This window comes from Marmota marmota, unplaced genomic scaffold (genome assembly GCF_001458135.2).
Source record: "Marmota marmota marmota unplaced genomic scaffold, marMar, whole genome shotgun sequence".
NCBI classification, from domain to species: Eukaryota; Metazoa; Chordata; class Mammalia; order Rodentia; family Sciuridae; genus Marmota; species Marmota marmota.
Genome location: NW_026000174.1, coordinates 56720220 through 56742327, shown reverse-complemented (window position 1 = coordinate 56742327; position 22108 = coordinate 56720220). Strand labels below are relative to the sequence as shown.

Below are 22108 nucleotides of genomic sequence, written 5' to 3'. Positions count from 1 at the left end.
GGGGGCTGAAGATCATGAAAGAGGAAGACTGGGAAAGTTGTAGAATCTCCCACTTAAGTTGAGAACAGCTGTTATAGTTAAAGCTTCGTCCTGGGGTTTCATAAACTGACTTCCAGACCACTCACATGTAATGGAATCAAGCCTTTATTGAAGCACACCGGTGGCGGCTGACCAGAACATAAAGCTGTTCCCCTGATCAGCCCCCCAACAATTGCAAGGTGCTCCTTGGAAGCCTGAAAACTGCAAAAGGGATGTTCGGAGGTCCAACCAATGCAAGCAAGCCAGGTTACAGAAGCGGGAGAGTGCAGTCAAGCGGAGGGAAGCCTAACCAATCACAGTTAGCCCAGTCACCCCAGTTACAGAAACAGAGCCCCGTTACCCTAGTTACAGAAACAATGCCCCATTAGGTAGTTCCGTGTTCTTAAAGGTTTCTAGAGCAAAAGGAAAAGAATATCTTGCCCCAGTCATGACCCTTCTACTTGGCATGGTTGTTTTACAGGATGAAGTCATAAAACAAAATGCAGTCACATTTGCTTCTACTATCACACAGCAAGGACTCCCCCTTCCCACCACTGCCAGGGTGACAGGTGACAGGATATAAGAGCAGCTGGGCCACTAGGAACGTGTTCTCCCAGCTCTCTTCACTGATCCTGAAGTGCCTGTTCCTACCTTGGGCACATTAACACATCTGCCCCAACAGGCCCTTCCCCAGGTGGAGGTCAGTGGGGAAGCAGGAGGACAGTGCTGATGAAGGAGCATCAGAAGTGCACCCTGCCAGCAGCGAGTCCCAGGAGGATGGAGTGATGGAGACTGTCACCACAGGAGCTGCGTCCACAGGTGCCTGCCACACACATTGTATGTTATTTAATTGCTGCAAAGTCTGAGGTTGCAAAGAGAATATCATTTGGTGATGAGAAGATTGGCTTAATGGGCACAGGGGACTGGTGCCAAGCTCAGGAGTTGTGGCTCTTGTAGGTGCCCCCCTGGACATCTCTTGCCCAGCCCGGCTCTTCCGTTATTCCTGGAATTCCACCTCTAGGTCTCTAACCAAAACGCTGCCCAGCAAAATTTCAAAAGGGAATAAAAATTGAATAACCAAAAATATAGCATTTATTCAAAAGATAGCAAGCCTATTAAATTTCAATGGCATTTTCATAGAAATAGAAAAAAAATCCTATAATTCACATGGAACCACAGGGGATCAGCCAAAGCCCTCCTGAGGAGAAGGAAGGAAGCGTAGCTGGCCTCAGAGCACCGCAAAGCAGTGGTAGTCAAAGGACCAGACCCGAGGACGGATGGAACAGAAGAGAGACCCCAGAGCCACAGTGCACAACCAGGTCTCAAAGAAGTCGAGAACAGAGTGGGGCAGGGGCAGCGTCTTCAAGAAACACTGCTAGGAAACAAAAGAAAAGAGACCCTCAACTCACACCTTGTAGAGAAATCAGCTCAATGTGGACGAAAGGCAAATGTAAGGCCCAAAGCAAAATGGAGGGGGAAGCTCCGTGCCATCAGTCTAGGCAAAAAGCAGGCACTAAATAGACACTTGGAAGGAAACGTTGTCTCCCAGGGTGATTCCCCCTGCTCCCCAGGAGACTCAGTTCTCCCAGCCCAGTGCAGCCCAGCAGCTTCGGCACCACCCTCCCCTATTGGCTTCGAATTACGTGTCGGCAGGTAGGGGGGTTCCCATGTCCACAGTGCATAGAGCTGGACAGCCAGGATCAACTCTCATTGGTGCAGAGCATGTCAAGGTGCAGGCGGTATCCACCTGGCTCTTGAGGTGACACAGAAGCACGGATCAAGAAAGGCTTTCTGTGGACTTGAGGAGTGTCCCATGGAGCCAAGCAGGGCACAGGAGCTCAGGGTCCCTAGCACAGCAGTGCAAGAGCTCTGGAGGAAGGGACTCTGGGGAATCTTGGCCCAGAAGGCTGCAGCTCCTGCAGAGAGGAGGTGGGGCCAGCAGCAAACTCCTGATTCTGGTGTAGATTCCTGCAGGACCCCAGCCAGCAGAGGGTTGCCAGAGCACATGACCACTTCTCCCACTGCCAGAGAGATCTCACACCCCAATACAGGAGGCCGGGAAGAACACAGGCCACTTAAGTGACCACTTCTGCAGGAGAACACCAGTGAAGCCGCCCATCACAGACACTGGGCGTCAGGAACCAGACACGGCCACCCCACCGGTTCCTGCTCCACACCCAGAGGAGACGGCAGAGATTGTTAGCAATGTTAAGCAACAACTTCATGTTTAAGTAATGACTTTAAATTGGCAATCAGAAAGCCAGTAGAGAAAGGCATAAGAACTGGAAAGAAATAGGTAAAACTGCAATCACAGATGATTTGATTACAGATCTGGAAAACCCAAAAGACTCCAATAGGAAAGCCACTACTGACAAAAAGAGAATTGGGTAACACCACAGCAGGTGATCAGCCAGGCACGCAAAAATCAACAGACTTCAAAATAATCAACAGACTTCAAAATGAAAATGAGAATAAACAATGGAAAAGACCCCTTACTAACAGCAAAAAAGAAAATGCCTACTTTAAGCTTAACAATAATCAAAACTTAAATGAGAAAAATGCCAAAGTACATTCTCATAAGACCTAAAAGTAGACTTAACCCTTAAGGAAAGACAACCACACTCCTGTTTGGAAGGCTGAGCACCAAGGTGGGTCGCTTCTCTCCAGCACAAACCCTGGAGCTGGATATGCACGTTATAGAAGGCAACTTGACAAATAAACACGAATATCTAGGAAAATCCTGGGGAAGAAGAGGAAGGAGGAGGGAAAACCTCCAGACATCAGGGTACTCCATAAAAGCTTCATCCTTACAACAGAGTAGTGACAGATGCACAGACGGAACAATTGCACAGTCTAGGAGCCCAGACACAGGATTAAATCCCATGCAAGTCTGACAAAGAGGGCGCTTCTGTCAGGTGGTGGAATGGATTTTTAATAAGTGGTGTAGCGCAGGTCTGTTCTCACACCACCCCACAGAACAATTTCTCTACAACCCATCACTGGAGAAAACATCCTTAACGAAGATTCTAAGTTCAAAAGCAATTAGAGAAAAGATAAATTATGAAAGTTTTTTAAAGCATTTGTATTTTTAAAAAATACATTAGGCAAAATAAAAAGGACAAATGACAAGCTGAGAACTGCACATCGATGTCTAATTTATAAGGAGCTTATTAATGTTGAGGAAATACTGAAATGGAATAGAGAAATTAATTAATGAATGAAATAGAGTAGGGGGAGTAGCTGCTCTCTTGGCTCCTTCCTTCTTTTCCTTGCAAAGAAACGCCATGGCCCTCAACCTTCAAAGACACTGGAGCTCCTTGAAGTGCAAATTAAAAATTCACAGAGAAGGGGAGAGAGAAGGGAAATTGCATGGAAATGGAAGGAGACCCTCAGGGTTATACAAAAGTACATACAAGAGGAAGTGAGGGGAAAGGGAAAAATAATACAAGGGGGAAAAATGAATGACGGTAGAGGGGGTAGAGAGAGAAGAGGGGANGTTTTGAACAACCAACAATAAAAAATTTAAAAAAAAAATTCACAGAGGTCCCATCTCTTAATTATATGATAGAGGAGGAAACGTCTGCCCTTTTACTCTGTTGGTGGGTCTCTGAGGAAACACACACTGTCACACATGGCTGCTGGGGATGCACAATGGCTGGTCCCTGTAGGGAAATACGCCATACCTAGAAAGATACAGGACCCTTCTATCCTCCCACCTGAAAGTCCTTTCTCTAGAAATCCACCCTGACGAGAACACACAGGCAATTTATTTGTTGTAGGACGACTTGTGATACATCTACAAAGTCAATTTCAAGCATATTGTAAATCTTCCTATGAAATAAAAGACTACCCTTTGCATTTATTCAGCAGTTTGTCTAAAAATGTTAAAAGATTAATATCAGGGTGATGAAGTTTTAAGTGTATTTCTTTCTACCTTCTCCAACTTCTTCTACAATGAGCATAAAATCCTTTTCTTTTTTTAATTTTGATAATGCACACAACACAAAATTCACCATCTAATCTGCTGTTAAGAGTTTATGTGAGTAGTGTGAAGTGTATTCTTCTTGTGTGGAATCCATTTGTAGAACTTTTTCATGGTGCAAAACTGAAACTCTGTCCCCATTAAACACCATCTCTGCTTTCCCCTCCCCTCAACCCCAGGCAATCACCTTCCTGAATTCTGTCTCTACAAAATCAGTTTGTCTGAGAGACAGCAGCAATCCCAGGTCCACAGTAGCACTATCCACAACAGCCAAGATACAGAAATAACCTAAGTGTCCCTCATGGAGGAATGCATAGAGAAGTGTGACATAGATATATAGATAGATAGACAGACAGACACACATACATACATAATGGAATAGTATTCAGCCTTCAAAAAGAAGGAAATCCTGCTATTTGCAACAACAGGGATGAACTGGAAGACAGTACCTAAATGAAATAAGCCAGGCCTAAAAAAAAGGTTAGTCATGGTCACACCTACACAGCATCTCTCAGTTGAGCCCACAGCAGCAGAGAGTAGAAGGGTAGGGTTACCTGAGGCCACAGGGTGGGGAAAAAAGGAAAGGGAGCTTCAGATACAGACCTGCACAACAGAGACCTGCGATGACCATAGGTAATAATAATGTACCGCATATTCCAAAATTGCCGTGCCTGTCAGCACAAACAATAAGCATTGGAGGTGCCCGATATATGAATTATATTAGTTCAATCATTCCACAATGGATATATATAACCTCACATCAGACCCTGTATATTATGACTACACTTAATTTTTTTATAATAAAATTTTTAAAAAATACCCAAGTGCCCTGATCCCAGAGGTGAGCTGTCCAGCGTGTCCTTTCTCCTCTGTTCCCACCCCTTTCTCCATCACTGCTCAGAGCCAAGCGCAGGTTCCAGGTTGTGGAAATAAGGACATCCAACACACGTGCACCTGCCCATGTGCTCTGCCCGGTTGCCCGTGGTGCTGAGCAGGTGAAGCAGATGAGCCAGATGAACCAAAGCGCCCCACCAGCAGCAGGTGCAGGAAGCAGCCCCTTTCCTCTGGGCTGGCCATTTGAGCACGTGCAGCCAATGGGCAGCGAGGCGTGCAGAGGAGGATCCCCGCGTGGGAGTGGCTTCGCCTTTTTCCTCCAGGCTGGCTTGCCACAGAGTTGGCCCTAATCCCATCCCGGAGGTGCGCTGTCGGGTGAGTGCCTTCTCCATCACTGCTGAGAGCCTGTTTTATGGCCCGAAGCCTGCCCTAGTTCTCTCCAGGATACCCAGGACCTAAGACCCCGTGGAGAGCAGAGTAGACACCCGGTTTTTTGCACAGTCTTCTTTAGATGTGTACTTAAGGCACTTGGGCGGGTCCCCTCCCAGGTTTGAGGCCTAAAGTGAGGGTAGGGCAGGTCATTGACCCGCTAGTGACAGGTTATCTGGACCCCTGGAGGTGGAAAAGTCATTTATTGCTGGGGGCTGGTCCATTCTCTATGATAAGCTGCAGGCAGGTAAGCGCTCCCCTGGGTCACAGGTTGCAAGTGTTCAAGGCTGGGACTGCGGGCATCAAGCCCCGTCTCCACTGGTTCTACAAGCGAAGCTGGGCGGCAGGGCAGCGGAGCTCTGGGAGGCCTACTGCGAGCAGCTGACCTTGTTCTGTCCTTCCCACCTGCAGATCTGTGGGGACTGGAATGGCGTCCTCCCTGCTCCCCAGGCCCTCCAGGCTGAGGGCTCTAGGGAGAAAAGGGGTCTGAGGCCTCCGGTGGGTTCTGAGCCCTGGTGGCAGCCTCTCCTCTCTGGGTTTAAGGGCACGCACTCGCATGCACTGGAGGGATGGAGCATCTTGATCAGGTGTGCATGAAATCTTCCTGAGCGCTACCTGCTCCACTCCCCGGGCTGAGCTTTGGCACTGGCGTGAGAACAATAACACTCCATGTTGATGTGCTTCCCTAAGGCTAATCGAGATGTCTGAATCCCCTATGAAAGGCCATAGGGAAGATGAAGTACCCTGTTCTGTGTGCTTCCCTCCCTGGGCTCTGCCTGGGAACTTCATCTCTCCCTGATGTTGACCCCGGGCACTGATCCCCTCCACTGAGGTTCAGTGCTGGGTCCCTTCAGCCCTGAACTTGGGGCATGTGCCGCTCCGGAGCGTGAACGTGGAAGTGTTTAGGAGAGCTGAAGCCCAGTCTCGAGCAGCCTTCCTTCCTAGCTTAGCCGCTCAACCCAGCAGTTGAGAGCATTTTATTTTCCAACACCCAGGCCTTAGGTGGTTCTCACATTGAATGAGAGGGAGGGGGGAAACTTGGGAATTTTGATCTGCAGTTATGATGTGACCTTTTTAACTGATAAATACATACTTCTCCTCTACCGCATCACAGTCGATCTTTGCTGCCTTCCCCGAGGAAGGTGCCAACATGCTAGTTCTCTGCTGGCTTCTGCTCTGAGCCATCCAGGGCTTGACCTTTGGTGGTCTCTGACGTCCTTCTACAGCTGTTTTCTGTTGTAGTTGGGCAATGGTAAAGTGGTCCTGGTTGTCTGGGTGAGCTGGCCTCTGTTGGCCTCCACTATCGTGATTTCTAAGCAGGGGTACCCCTCATTGCTCACTGAGAGGACAGCTGTCTCTCCCGTCCCCCCACCCCCATGAGGTGTCGTCTTGCCCTGATCCTCTGCACCTGTGTGGGTGCCAGCCTCACTGAGGCCTGTGCTGATGGCAGGGTGCGTGCTTGAGCCAGCCCACCTGCTACTGATAGGCTCCAGGCTGCCTCCAGTTCTGCTGTTTGAGCAAGGCTGTGTCTGATGATGCCAGGGTTTAAGGGGGGTGGTATCCCTCAGCAGATGTCGCTTGTTTGCTCTTGCACCAGTGGTTGGCCCTCTTCCCTCATCCATAGGGAAGTGAGTTCAGTCAGGCATGCAGGACAGGTCAGCTGGGCACATCAAGCACAGCACATCACAGTGGTTCTTGGTTAACACATTGTCACTGGTGGTCTCATGTGGGTCAAAAGCCATAGACCAGCCAAGCACCCTGGCGCACACCAGTCATCCCAACGGCTCCAGAGGCTGAGGCAGGAGGATCACAAGATCAAAGCCAGCCTCAGCAGCTTAGTGAGACTCCAAGCAACACAGCAAGACCCTGTCTCCAAGATATTAAAAAGGGCTTGGGATGTGGCTCAGAGGTTAAGGCCCCTGGGTTCAATCCCCAATACCCCCCCACCCAAAAAAAAGGCCAGACCAGGTATTGGACCTGCTCAAATTCTTTGCTCATTTCAATGCTTTGAGCTGTTGATCCTCTCCATGGATCGGAAGAGAGATTTATATAAACTGTTCTTCATATATTTCAAATGTATGTTCACCAGTTTGCTTTTTCAGGAAAGATGTAAATATTGATATGCTACTTTTGTTTTTATGGATTAGAAATTCATTCGACTCAGTCCCCTTCCTATCTGGCTTTTCTCCTGTTGGATTGAAATGTTCTGTTCCATCTACAGATTATTTGGGGATTAAATGTAAAGTAGAAATTCATGAACACAAATATTTCAAACTTGAGCATATCTTCCTTTTCTTTTAATGCTGGGAATTGGGGAATTGACTCCAGGGGTGCTCTACCAATGAGCCACACCTCCGGTCCTTTTTTTTTTTTTTTTTAACGAAGTTGCCCCAGGTTGGCCTTGAACTTGTGACCCTCCTGCCTCAGCATCCCAAGTCCCTGGGATTACCCAATAATCTATTACTAACTGAATTCAATGACTTCATGATTTATAGAAGTTTTTCAAGGACTTTCCAGGATGAACATACCCACCTATGAATGTCAGTTTTTACCTTTGTCATTTACACCCCACATTTCTCCCATCTGCTTTGCTACCAAAGGTAATGTAAACCATGGAATTATAAAACACTGGGACCCAGAGGACATGCAGGTGGAGGACAAAACTGGTCAGCAGTGTCTGTGGCTACCGTCCCATCTGATTCCCTCTGGGTCAACAGATCGGCTTGTGGGGCAAGTGTGTGTCACCCCTACGTCTGTCTGTCTGCCTGCAGCTTTTACACTAGAAAACCTTGCTGGATGCATTGAAGGCTCTTCCTGTGGGCACTGCCAGTGTGTCCACTGAGACCCCGCAATCTGACCTTACTGCTCTGTGTCACCACAACTGACTCAGTACTCATGTTGGCGTGAATTCTCAGGTTCCTGACTATTCCTGGTTAAGTGCTCTGAGACCCAGGTGCACACTGTGCTCTGCCTGGGAGGTCGGTCAGGGGTGTCCCTGGGGATCCACCTGCTGACAGCTGTGTGAACTCTGTGGGCCTCACATAGGCCTGGGGAAGTGGGTGCTCGAGTCCCACAGGGCAGGGGCGGGGGGCAGTGGCTGCTTGCCTGGGGATGCCTGGGACAGCTGCAGAGCAGGGCTTGAGCATGGAGTCTGTCCTGGGCGCCAGCCTCGCCCCTACAGGCTTGGGCCTCCTGCGTCAAAGTCTCCTGTGGGTTACCAAGCTGGCTGACGCCAATCCACTGTCGCAGAGCGCACTCAGGAACGTGAGGGAACACGGGAGGCACCAGCCTCTGCAGGCAGCACTGCCCCATGACCCTCATCCGGGAAAGAGCCTTGCCCTGCTGGTACACCACACCCCAGGAGGGTCCCATTGCTGACCTGTCCCTGAACCCCAGGGAAGCCCCCAGGAGCAGCATTGGAAAGGAGGTTTTGAGGAGGTCTTTCTCCATGGGTCTCCAGGCCTTGTGCCGGTTTTCTTCCATGTGTTTCATAATCTTTGTTTTCTTCATTTTCTGAGTCCATTTTCTGCTGTTATCACTGAGACCAAGTAACCTACAAGGGACAGTTATTTGGCTCACATTCCAGAGGCTTTGAAGCACAGAACCTCCCATGGTGGAGGTGGAGGGGCAAGGGAGGCTGAGATGGTAGCTGCCCCTCCTTGAGGCCACATCAGGCCACTCGGGAGGGAGGGCAGGGCCCTCATAGCTGCCCTTTCCCAGCACAGCAGCATGGGTCTGTTTCCAGTGAGCTCTGAGGGACACACCAGTACCACAGCATCCTCCAGCCCTCCTGTGAAGGTGACCTTGGCAAACCCCTTCTGAGCCTCCCTAGTTGGAGGATGATAGGCAGGACTGAGGGCACTAACCCCCAGGAGGGAGCTGGTCTCCTAGATCAGGGAGCCACAGCAGACAGCCAGTCTGTGGAAGCAAGTGGAGACAGCGTGGCTGCAGGCTGGTGGCACCTCCCTGGCTGGCATGTTCTAGCCAGGATCCTAGCATATCAGCAAGTCAAGGCAGAGAGAGCTGTGTAGGCACAGGTGTCAAGCAAGGATGACATCCCCCACCCCTCGCGGTGGCCCTCAGAAGAGGCCCACCTGCTAGAGTCTAGGGGTAATGTGTTGCTTCCCGTGGATGCCTTTACTTTCTACCACCAGGTAGAAAACCAGACAAGCCCTAAACCACCACCCCATCCTGCTCTCCCTTTTCAGAGGTTGCAACAGAGCAAGAGGAGGGGTCAGCAGCATTGAGAATGGCTCCCAGGTGCCACTAACACTGCAAAGTGTCTGTCGGGACCAGCCCTTCAGGGCTGGCAAGGCAGCATGCGGCAGAGATCCTGCCCATACCTGTCGCAAGTCCAGGGGACCCTGGGGAGTCTAGCCTGAGGACCGCTGCTCAGCCCTCTGTACCTCCTCCTGGGGAAGTGCAGATCCTTGGCTCACTTCAGATTGCCACTTTGAACTTTTATATTACCCAGGTATAAGTCCATTATCCATAAGATTTTTCAGATATTTCAGTAATTCTTCTACCAGGACTATTTCCCGCATTTGTGTGACTCCTGCTAAGCACACAATGGCCCTTGGCTGATTGGACACTGTGGGGCAGGCTGGTGGCAACTGCTGGGAACCCAACTGCTCTTCCCTGAGCCAGGGGCCTCAGATGGGCATGTTGAGCTTTATCTGTGCCAGGTTCACTTTTGAGGGACTGCAGAGTTGGCAATACACTATCCCAGAACTCCTGATGACAGGATGGACAGTGGCCATTGATGCTGCCTTTTCCCCCGCCCCCCAGACAGGGTCTCCCTAGGTTGCTTACAGTCTTGCTAAATTGCTGAGGCTGGCTTAGACTCTGCAGTCCTCCTGCCTCAGCCTCTCAAGCCCCTGGGATGACAGGCATGTGCCAACATTCCCAACTGTAATCCTGGCTCTTTGAAGAGTTGTCATCTGTGTGTTGTATGTCTCCAATATTTCCCAAGAGGGTCGGAGACCCTTGCCCACCCCCAAGGCACCTGAGTCAGTGCTATGGGCTGAGCCTGGACCTCTCCCCCCAGGTCCCACTTGCTCTGCATAACAGGAAAGTCCACCTTCCCTGAAGGCCATGGCTCAGGCCCCTGCAGCGATGGAAGGAGACCAGTTGTACACCTTGACCAACTACGGGCTGCAGTGGTGCCTCAAGGAGTTGGACAAGGAAGAGTTCCACACCTTCAAGAAACTGCTGAAGGAGAGGTACTCGGAGGTGACCAAGAACCCCATCCCTTGGGCAGAGGTGGATGCCGCCGGCCCTGAGGGTCTGGCCGCCCTCCTGTTTGAGTACCATGTGGGGCACCTAGCCTGGACTGTCTGCATTAACATCTTTCAAGAGATGAACCTCTTCACGCTCACAGAGAAAGCGCGGGATGAGGAGAGGAAAGGTAAGACGGGGGCAGGTTCAGGATGGGGATGGGGCCACCGTCATCCAGGTCCACTCTGCCATGGGAATCTGAATGGTGAGAAGCCACTATGTCCTCAGCGGCTGGAACTTGGCACAGGGAGAAGCAGTGGACAGCGTCTCCGCCCAGGCAGAAGTTGGCTGGGTTTAAGAGGATTCGAGTGGTAAGTGTGTTAGGTTACACTTCTCACTGGTGCAAGCTTGGTGGGTCTCTGCTATTCTACCCTTGGATTCCACGTCTGTGAATTGCAGCTCCTAGCAATAGAATGTGTGTGTGTTTTGCAAAGGCTCCAGGTGACGATGCACATCAATGTCTAATGTCCGTGTCTGCCCCAGCCCCAGGCAGAAGGACGGAGCTAATGGTGCTGACTGAGGGGTTGGCCTCCCCTAGATGGTTGCACTGGAGTCTCAGCAGGAGACTCGGATCAGACGTGTGACTCTACCTTAGCAGTGGACTTCGATCAGAAGTGATTTGGGGGTCTTTAGGAGAAAGATCATTTTAAAACGTAGTTCTCCTTTATCAGAAGAAAGTCTCTTCAACTGTAGACAGAGAACGTATTGTAAAAAGCTCCAGAACTGGGCAGCCGAAGCAGCCCCTGCTGACTGTGGGAATCTTGGGTCTGCTCGTCATCCGTCACTCACCCGCACACGGCTCAGCGACTCCTTGCAGGACGCTAGGGTAGCTGATTCTACTGAGTCACTGTAGTAGGTCACAGTCACATGGAAATGTCCGTGGGCCCTGAGGCTGGTCCTCGAGCCCTCCCCACGAAATGGGCTCCCCCAGCAGAAGCTGAAGCAGAGCTGCTTTCAAGTCCTGCAACCTGGCTGCTCTGGGGAGCCCCCCAGTGACTTTAGGTAACACTTGTTTAGCATATATTTAAATTGTCCTCTGTCCACCACCAAGGACTTAGCTTTCAGCATGGCAGAGACACATGGGCCTTAATCTTAAAAAATGGATGGTATAGCAAAATGAGGTTTGAGAGGTTTCTACAGCAGACCAGAGGGACATGAAGTCTAGGATCACTTCTAGAAGAAGAAAGCTTTGGAGGAAGAGGAATAGGGCATGGTTCAGAAGGTTCTGAGCAAGAGGCAGCAGTGGTAGGAAGCCTTGGTGAAGAGAGGGCTCGGGGCTGGATGTGGAGAGGGAGCTGGTGAGGTCACAGCCTCTCCAAAATGCTGGCAAGCCCGAGCAGTTCCTGAGCAGTGTCCCGTGGGTGGGGCTCGGACAGCAGGCATTTCAGTGCTGCTGCTGAAGGGCTGAGACCCAAAGGAGCTGTGGGAAGGCCAAGGCTGTTCTAAGGAAGCCAGGAGAGACATGGAGGCCGCCTGGACAAGGTGGTAGAGAAGGATGCAGAAGCATAATTGGGAGATGATCTGAAGCAGGCAGAATCATATAAGGACTTGAGAGAAGATGGTGTCAGGATGGTACCTGGGTTTCTGGAGGGAGCCACCAGGTGGGTGGAGCTGCGCGGCCTCATCCCAGGAAGCATTGGGGTAAGGCAAGGGTCTGTCTGCCTTGGACCCACCTTGGACCACATAGCTTGAGGATGTCCCATTTATGTAACTCAAGGCCTCAGGTGGGTGGTTGACTGGGTCGGAAGTGAGAGGGTTGGAGGATGGCTCCTGAACGTGGGCATTTAGTGACCACAGTGTACCACCCCAGCACACCACCTACCAGGGCCACACGGCAGGCAGGTGAACCACAGAGCATCCTTTCCTGTTAGTTGCCACCTCACTGTGCTGCAGGCATAGGAGGACTGACCCCATGTGCCCACCACGGGCTCCACGTGGGATAAACTGATCTCCTGGGCTCCTCTAGGTCCTTCAGTAACGTGGGCAGGCCTGAGCTTGCCCCTGGCTTGGGTGGTTGCTACAGCTTACACCATTTTCTCTTCTCTGTTCTAGCATGTTCAATGTCTCAGATCTCAAAGTCTGAGCTACTAAAGACTACCCAAGGACCCAGTGGAGAAGAAGCACCAGGTTTGTGGGGGAGGTGGGGGTGGGAGGTGGAAGGATGGATGCACTTGTTCCGTATGGTAAACGTCAGTCAGTCCCCAGATCATGTTGAGAATCTTTTCACGTGCTCATTGGCTATCTCCATATTCAGAGAAATGTACATTCAAAGCCTTCATCCATTTAACTGTCATTGGGCTATAATGTCTCTCTGTTTTTTGGATACGAGGTCCTAAACAGATACATGATGGGCAAATATTTTCTCATTGTTTGGATTTTCTTTTCACTCTCTTAATAGTGTCCTTCAAAACAAAAGGTTTAAATTTTTATGAAGGCAAATTTTCTTGAGCTTTTAGTGTCCAATCTAAAAATCTAGCCCAAGATCATGGTTTATGTCAGTATTTTCTTAAGAGTTTTATAGTCATAGCTCTTAAGAGAGCAATTAGTTCAAGCAGGGGATGTAGCTCAGCACTAGAACACTAGCTTGATGTGAGCAAGTCGTATTTTGAGTTGATTGTATGAGGTGTGGGGATCTATCTTCATCCCTTGGCTGGGGAATTTCCAATTCCAGTAACAATTGTTGAAGTCTGTTCTTAAAAACTCAACTGTCAAGTGCTCTTTCTAATGAGTTGAACAGAGGCAGGGGTTTGATTTTGGACGGTCCTATTCAATGGATCTGTGTGTCTTTTTTGTGGCAATACCACATAGACCCAACCACTGTTGATTCTTGGTAAGCTTTGACATCAGGAGGTGTGATTCTCCAATTTGTCCTCAAGATTTCTGAGCCATTTGGTGCCCCTTGGATCTCCATATGAATTTTAGGATCAGCTTGACAATTTGGTAAAAGAAGCCATCTTCTGGGATTTTGACATGCATGGCATGAAATTACATAGATCAATACTGGGAGTATTATCTACGAACGAGGCGTCTTCAACCATGAACACAGGGTGGTCTTACCGTTGCTTTGAGGCCTCTTTCAATTGTTTTGTGGCTTTCGGTAAACAGGCCTTACACTTCTCTTGCAGAAACTTCGCAAACTATACAGCAAGATGGTGGGACAGCTGCAGAGACACGCAGACCAGGTGAGGGAAGCCCCAGTTCCTTTGGCAGCTGGAGGCAGCTGGGTGGAGGAGCGGGCTGTGGAGCCCACCTGGGTAGTTCACTGGGCTTCATTCATCAGATTTTACACTTCCCGTCTCAAGCCCCAGGCCATGATACTCACTCCCCATGGCCTCTGCCACCAGGCCCTGGGCTATCCCCAGGAACACACCCACCCACCCCACCCCCATGCCCACACTTTATGTAAATGAAAAGTGTGGACTTGGTGGTGGGCTTCCTTGACCTTGAGCCGTCAGGGTTCATCCAGGTTGTCAGGGGTCAGCCTCTGGTTGGCTTTGGTGCCTGACAGCTGGGCCTTCCACGTTGTCTCTATCTGTTCCCCGGCTGGTGGGAACCTGGGTTGTGCCCACTTTGGGCTGTGGTAAAAGATGCTGTGAACACCTGTGCTCAGAGGCAGTGATGGTGATTGGTGACCTAGCTCATGACATTCGGGTGGCAGAACCTGATGTCTAGCCGCCTCAGAAAACAGGAATGATAGCCGCCCACACTTGCTGTTAGGAGAGGCCATTGGGCGGTAATGAGGGAGTCATGACTCTGAAATCGTGTCAAGCTGGGCTCTTATTCCACGGGTACAACATAACGCGCCGACTGTGTGTTCCTAACCTTCCGTTCCACCAATATAAGAAAAAGTACTGGTTGCCGGGATTGTTGACTTCAAATGCACCCTTGAGGACTTGCCTAGGACACTCACCCAGGGCCAGGTGGTGATCTCCATGTTTGATCGTCAGCGTCACCCTTGTCCCAACTTCACAGGGAGGTACTGGTGTCCCCACTGTGTCCCTGAGCAGTCTGTCATGGAGGATGGAAGAGGCCAAAAATACATTCATGTCCAGAACAAGGAGATCCATATCTATTTCCAGTTACCTTGCAGTATAAGCCTTATTCTGATTATGACTTACAGGAAACTAAGAGAAGGAATGAGTTGGGGGCTGGAGGTAAACGATGATGCGGGTTTTCATGCTTTGAGGTCCCTGGGTTTCTGAGGCTGATGAATTGGATTCAGGGGCCTGGGCTCTAGGGAGGTCTTAGAAGTTTTGCACTCTTGACAATTAGACCCATGGAAGAAAAGAGGTGGCTGAGGAGGAAGCAAAGAAGCCTGGGTCCACTGTAGTGTCTTCTGCCTCTGGAAACCCTAACTCCACTGGCACAGCCAGTCCTGTGAGGAGGACCTGGGTCCAGGCTCCCCAAGTCTCCAGGTCTCCTTCCGACAGCTGCAGTGTGGATCTGTTAGCAGCTTTCCCTCGTATTGCCGTGAAGTAGAAGTTTTAAGAGTTCTGCATAGGTTTTTGTACTTTAGTAATCCCGTAAGGTTGGTGCAGAGAATCTTGCTATGAGGTTTTTTTTGTTTTGTTTTTGGTTTTTTGTTTGTTTTGGGGTTTTTTTGTTTTTGTTTTTGTTTTTTGGCAGCATAATGGTAGGACCAGGAAATTGAAGGTCCCAAGATACGGATATTTGGTATTTATCAGGTACCTGCTGGGTACTTGAACAGACAGCTGAAGGCATTGGACAGGCCCAGGTGAAGGGCAAAGCACTATTCTTGTAGAGTGTACAAAATGCAAGGAAGAATGAGTTTGAGCTTGGAGATAAAAGTCAGCAGGGTAAGGATCGTATGGTTCACGGGCACTACCTGGCACGCTCGGCCGGCCTGAGCTAGTGAAGGTTGAGTACTCCTTCTTAAATCTCTCACCAAACCACAGGAGGACTTCGGAGGTGGGGAACTGGAGCCCAGAGTACGAGATCCACGTCTCGGATCACACGGACACTGCAGTGGAGCTGGGACTCCACTCAGGCACCAACTCCAAGGGACATGCCCCCTTTTCTGTAGACCCTCTAGGGGTCTCCACAGTAGCTGAGACTGCACTTCTCTTGCACATGTAGATGTTAATGCCATGGTGCAAGACCCTCAGCTCCCCCAGGCTCCTGTCTTTCAGAGTCTACAGAAATTACTCAACGGGCCCCAGGCACTGTTAGAAATGCTGAAGACCCCCATGAGGAGGAAAGTCCACAAGCAGAATGGATGGGTAGAGATAGTAAGCAAACAAACGTAGCACAGCATATCTTGGGGTCTCAGAGATGTCGGGACGAGCAGAGTTTTTGGAGCTTCTGAGGGAGCCACAGTTTCAGGGGAGAAGGGGCAGAACCCATCAACAGCATATTGCGAGGAAGGAGCAAAAGACCCAGCACTTGAGCCGTCTGCACCAGGATCCACTGATTCTGGCCTAGGAATGTTTTGTGCATGTTATTGTGCTCATATGTGTGGAGGTACAGTGTGTTTGGATCGTGTACTCATTGGTGGGGACAAACTCGGGGTAACTAGTGTAGCCATCACTGTAAACTCTCATTTCTTTATGGTAAGTACATTCAGATTCTTTCTTAAGATAGAAAATAACCCTATTGCCAATTACATTCTCCCTGCTGGTGTTTCACTTGTACTAAAAACCACTTTGTTCCAATTTTGTCTTTCTGCCACTCTCTCCTGTCTGCCTCATGCCCAGGTGCCTCGCAGGACTACAAGGACCATGTGATAACCAGATTCACCGCAGAGTTAGACAGACACCCCCGCTTGCAGAGTACTGCCGGCTGGCCAGAAATACAAACACTGGTTGATGCTTTTCACACAGACCAGAGGGGCTTCCGGGCACGCACCGTGGTCCTGCATGGCAAGTCAGGCACAGGGAAGTCGGTTTTGGCCCGAAGGCTCATGCTGAGCTGGGCGCAGGGCACATTCCACCAGGACACCTTCTCCTATGCCTTCTTTCTCCAGGCCAGGGAGATCCGATGGATGGAGGAGAGCAGTTTTGCAAAGTTGATCACCAGAGAGTGGCCAGACTCCCAGGCTCCAGTGGCAGAGATTATGTCCCAGCCTGAGAAGCTCTTGTTTGTGGTGGACAACTTTGATGACCTGGACACCAGGCTCAGGGAGGATGATGAGCAGCTCTGTGGAGACTGGGCCAAAGAGCAGCCGGCCTCAGTCCTGATGCGCAGTCTGCTGAGGAAGGTGCTGCTGCCGGAGTCCTCCCTGCTGGTCACTGTCACAGACATGGGCGTGGAGAAGCTCAAGTCACTGGTCCAGTGCCCCCTTTACCTGATGGTGGGGGGCATGTCGGTGGAGAGGAGGACTCGGCTGCTCCTTGAGCACATCACAGATGACCCTTGCCGGACACAGCTCTTGCGCTCAGTGGTGGACAGTCACCGGCTCCTGGACCAGTGCCAGGTCTCCACAGTGTGCCTGATGCTCAGCATGGCCCTGCGGCTGAGGAGCAGCTCGGCCCCCGTCTGCCGGACCCTCACGGGCCTGTATGCCGCCTTCCTGTTCCACCAGCTCAGGCCCCGAGATGTACCACTGCGCTGCCTCAATCGGGGGGAGAGGGTGACCCTGAAGGGCTTATGCCGGATGGCAGCCGAGGGCGTATGGACCACGCGCTCCGTGTTCTACAAGGACAACCTGCGGGTACACGGGCTGAGGGTGGACGCACTGTCCGCCCTGTTCCACATGGACATCCTCCTCCAGGAGGACCGCGGGGAGAGCACTTATATTTTCCTGCACCCCAGCCTGCAGGAGTTCTGTGCCGCCCTCTACTACCTCCTGGAAGGGCTGGAGAGGGAGCAGGACCGCTGCCTCCTGTTAATCGAGAACATGCCGGAGCTGAAGGAGCTTCAGCAGATGGCCTTGGGCTCTCACCTGCTCGGCGTGAAGCGGTTCTTATTCGGGCTCATGAACAAGGACATACTAAAGGCGCTAGAGAACCTGCTGGGCTGCCAGGTGTCCCTGGGGGTGAAGCAGAGACTCCTGCGCTGGGTGTCTCTGCTGGCCCCGCAGGCCACCACGGCCACCCCCCGGGATGTGCTGGACTCCTTCCACTGCCTCTTCGAGACTCAAGATGAAGAGTTTGTCCTTTCTGCGTTGAGCAGCTTTCAGGAAATGCGGCTTCCCATCAACCAGAGGGAGGACCTCGTGGCCTCCTCCTTCTGCCTCCAGCGCTGCCAGCAGTTGCGGAAGATTCGGGTGGACGTCAGAGACATCTTCGTGAGGAGCGAGCTTGCTGAAATGTGCCCTGTGGCTCCCCCAAGGTGAGCGCCTCCCGCAGTTCAGTTCTGGGGTTTGACATGGTTCCAGATCCTTGTAGGACAAATCATCTAGATCCCCAAGCTAAGTGACAGGACCCAAATCTGGCTCACTGTGGATAAGCTCTTGAAAAACACTGGGCCCACTGAAGACTGCTGAAGGAGAGGATCTGGGTCTGGAACCCCGGGGCATGTGGAATTTTTTCAAAGCTCTCTATCAATTCGATCCTTTTGACTCACACACTGCCCTCTAGTGTAGGGTCCAGAGCTGTGCTAATAGAATTTTCTGCAGTGATGGAAGTGTTCCACAATACTTTATCCAATATGGCGCCCACTAGCCACATGTGCCTATTGCGCTCTTAAAATGCCTTGAGACTTCTCGAGGAGGTAAGTGGACCCTTAATCTTATTCCATTACAACTTGCTTATATTTACATGGTCACACGTGGATGGAGAGTTTACTGTGTGTACTCAATGGTGCTGCGCCTGTCTATCCAATTGCCCATCCTCCCAGGACCCACATAGAAACCCAGTCAAGAAGGTGGCTCTTGTTAAACCATGACACAAAGAAAAGACCACCGACTCCAATTTTAAATCAAAGCAAGCTTGTATTTCTGACTAGCTGGGACTCTCTCTCCCAAAATCCGTGGGATAGAAGACAGTATCCCAGCTCTCTAGGAACGCAGTTTTATAGCACAAAAAGTTGCAAAAGGGGCGTGTCTTGAGAACTTACAGATAACAGAATTTTGACAAGCAAATACAAAGGTAGTAGGTTAATGGTGTAAATGGTTCAGCACTTGCGGAGTAAATTTAGATCCCAACATCAGAATTTATGAGGCACTATTAGGGTTTCAGAGAGGGTTGTTATCTGGTCAGGTAAAGCCAAAATTTATGAGGCACCACTCAGGTTTCAGAGTGGGTTGTTATCTGGTCAGGGAAAGCCAGGCATGGGTGAGTTCAAGGCATGGGCAGGCATTCCAAGCAAGTTTAAAACATCAAAATATGGCCAGGCCAAATAGAAATCCTAATATTTTACAGAAAACAGAAATGAACCTTTTATAACTTTTGACAAGATGGCTCCTGATCTTACGAGGGAATTAAGCTGTAGTAGGAAATAGTAGGTCATATTACTTCCCAGAGTGTGACCTCAGGAAAGTTCCCCAACTGCCTGAGCCTGTTTTCTCATCTGCAAAACAGACATAATGGCATTTACCAATCTAGCTATATGAGATTATAGCTGAAGCACCTGGGAACTATGGCACTTGGTTAGCACACAGATATTGGGTGGTAATACCATCAGAGCTAATCAAGGGCGGGCATAATTCAGCAAAGAACACTGGGCAAACTTGGTTTTGAATTTTACCTCTTCCCTTAACAAGCTTTGTGTCGTTGACAACATGGGGAAGTAGCTCCAACCTCTTGGACTTAGAACTACAGCAAATTCCCACACAGGGGGCTATCACGGTGCTTGCAAAACACCCAGGCCCTGGCAAGGCAGCGGCTGATGGTGGGGAATGATTAGGTCTGAAGCTTGCTCTGCTGGAGGAGCTTGCACTGGGGCAGAAGCAAGGGTGCCTGGACTGTCACCTTGCTCTGCCTTTCCACAGCCAGGGGAGCATAGGCCCGGGCACCGTCCTGTTGAGAAGCTGGGAATAGGTTACAGGATGCCCTGAGCTGGCTGTGTTTACAAAGTCTTCACAATCGTGCCATAGTGTGCTCCTCAGCACTTCCACACACTTCCGGTTCTGTTTTCAGTTGAGAGCTGCATGTTTAAGGGGTACAATGTGATGTGATGTAGGTACTAAAAGCATTTAATCAAGCAGAGTAGCATACCCATCCTCTCCCCTGGGTACAATTCTTTGTAGTGAGGACATCTTAAAACTACCCTTTAAGCAATTTTAAGATAAATAGTAACTGTGGTCACCATGCTGTGCAAGTGATCACTGAAACCTGTTCCTCCTGACCAAACTGTTGCCCCTTGGCCAGTGTCTGCCCTGCCCCACCAGGCTTCAGCAGCCACTACCCAGCTCATGATCACTGGCTTGTTCAGATTCCTTGTGAGATCATTGCTCGTCCCTCTGTGCCTGGGTTACTCATTTCCCATGCTGTCTTTCAGGTTTGTCATTTGCTTTTTTTATTTATTCCTTGAGCACTCCAGTGAGATCAGTCAGCATCCTGGAAACCTCAGCCCAGTGGTGAGGTGGCCACCATGAACAGGTGACCGCTGTTTCACGTGTAAATCAGTATGGCTAATGCTAGTTCTGCTTCGGGCCTCGGGGACCAAGTCTCGGACCCAGAGCTGTGACTCCATAACCTTCCTTCAGAGGCCCTGGTGGCCCTGCTCTAGCTGACCCATCCTGGGTCCCTCACCTAAGTAGTCACACAGTAGTTGTCCTTCTGTGACCTGCTTGTTCCACTCAGCTTAACATCCCCTGGATTCATCTGTTGTTGAAAATGGAAATTTTCTTTAAGGCAAAATAAAAATTCCATTGTGTGTAGAGACCACTTCTGTATCCATTTATCCACTGAGGGACATCAGGTTGCTCCCAGGTCCAGGCTGTGGTGCCAATACCTCTTCAGATTTCAGGTCTTTGGGGGAGCTGCACAGAAGTGAGATTGCTGTGTCATGCCATGGTTGTTTTTATTTCTTGTGGGATGGCCACAGTTTTCACAGTGGACACAGCATCTATTGGGGGACCTAGAACTAATGTGGCTTGAGAGCAGGTAGCGCCTACATACCCTCATGCCCCTAGCTCACAACTGTCGTCCTTAGCATTCCCTGAATGCTCCTGCAGTGACCTCCTTTTTTATTATTTTTATTTATTTATTTATTCTAATTAGGTCTATATGACAGCAAAATGCATTTTGATTCATTGTACACAAATGGAGCATAACTTTTCATTTCTCTGGTGATACACGATGTAGCATCGCACCACATGTACATATCTGGGTAAGAGCCAGTCTGCAGTGCACGAAGGGGGCCTGAAAGGGGCCCATCTTGCTGTACCTGGTCATCTCGCTCCTTGTTGTCCCAGGGCTGCTGGCATCCAGGTGCATCTCTCACATCTGTGTCTCCAACAGGCTGCAGCAGAAGGCCCTCGTGGACGAGTGGTGGGAAAGCTTTTGCTCTGTCCTAGGCACCCACCCAAATCTGCAGCAGCTCCACCTGGGAAACAGCATCTTGAATAAGTGGGCCATGAAGACACTCTGCCTCAAGCTAAGATGGCCGACCTGTAAAATACAGAATCTGATGTAAGGCTGCCCAGCCCCAGTACTAGAGAGGCTCTTCCCAGGACTGTCACAGTTCTCCCTGTCCTGAGAGGAGACCCGGCCGTAACCCCACAGATGTGCTGAGGGGATACGTGCTGTGGAAGGTGGTGGGGAGTGACTAGAAACCGTGCTGTGCGACTAGATTGTTGAAGCAGGTTCCCTTACTCTGGATTTTGAAGGGTGAGTAGGAGTTGGTTTAGGAGGGGAGAACCTGAGGAGAGCTCATTCCGGTGACGGTAGAGCTGGAGGCAACAGTGAGTACAAAACACGTGGTCCACAGACCCTGTGAAGCCTGTCCTCGGTGATGGGGACTGAGAATAGCACCAACCAGGAGGGCCCAATGAGCTCTAGGTGTAGCATGGAGCTGGGACACTGTTCTAGGCTCCTGGAGCAGGACCAAGCGCCAGGTCTCCTTCAGAAGCTCTGCTGCCTACTTTGTGTCCAAGACCAAGTGACATTCATGCAACACCAAGATGAGGGTGTTCAAGTTTTCGGTTGCTAACCTCCCCCTCTACCCTGCCCCTCCCTCTGTGAGCAGTTTTCTTCCGCCAGCTGGACTGAGGAGTTTGGCTCCAGAATAAGGAGGAATCCCTCCTCCTCACACCCCATGGCAACCTGGACTTCCCCAGGGCTGGCTGTCCCTCTAAGTGCTACTCCCTGGGAACCTCCTCCACCCTACCCCACCCCTGCGCAGCAGCATCTCTGTGGGCATCACTGTACCCAGCAGTGGTGGAGATTCGGGCAGCGGCTCACTGGTCCCCTAGCTCACAGCTGTCGTCCTTAGCATTCCCTGAATGCTCCTGCAGTGACATCCTTTTTTATTATATTTACTTATTTATTTATTCTAATTAGGTCTATATGACAGCAAAATGCATTTTGATTCATTGTACACAAATGGAGCATAACTTTTCATTTCTCTGGTTATACACGATGTAGCATCGCACCACATGTGCAGTTATACATGTACCCAGGGTAATGATGTCTCATTTCATCATCTTTCCTGCCCCCATGCCCC

General features: G+C 50.4%; 1 protein-coding gene and 1 pseudogene across 1 annotated transcript in view; one reads left to right on the top strand and one right to left on the bottom strand.

The window, feature by feature from the left end:
- Positions 1 to 22108, bottom strand: part of LOC107158661 — a 46724-nt pseudogene that overhangs the window by 1462 nt on the left and 23154 nt on the right.
- Positions 10379 to 22108, top strand: part of Nlrp5 (NLR family pyrin domain containing 5) — a 23255-nt gene continuing 11525 nt past the window's right edge. Inside the window, exons 1-4 of the mRNA XM_015502637.2 lie at positions 10379 to 10670; positions 13666 to 13722; positions 16255 to 17830; positions 20905 to 21075. Coding sequence (XP_015358123.1) covers positions 10379 to 10670; positions 13666 to 13722; positions 16255 to 17830; positions 20905 to 21075 — 2096 coding nt within the window. The remainder of the gene's footprint in view (positions 10671 to 13665; positions 13723 to 16254; positions 17831 to 20904; positions 21076 to 22108) is intronic.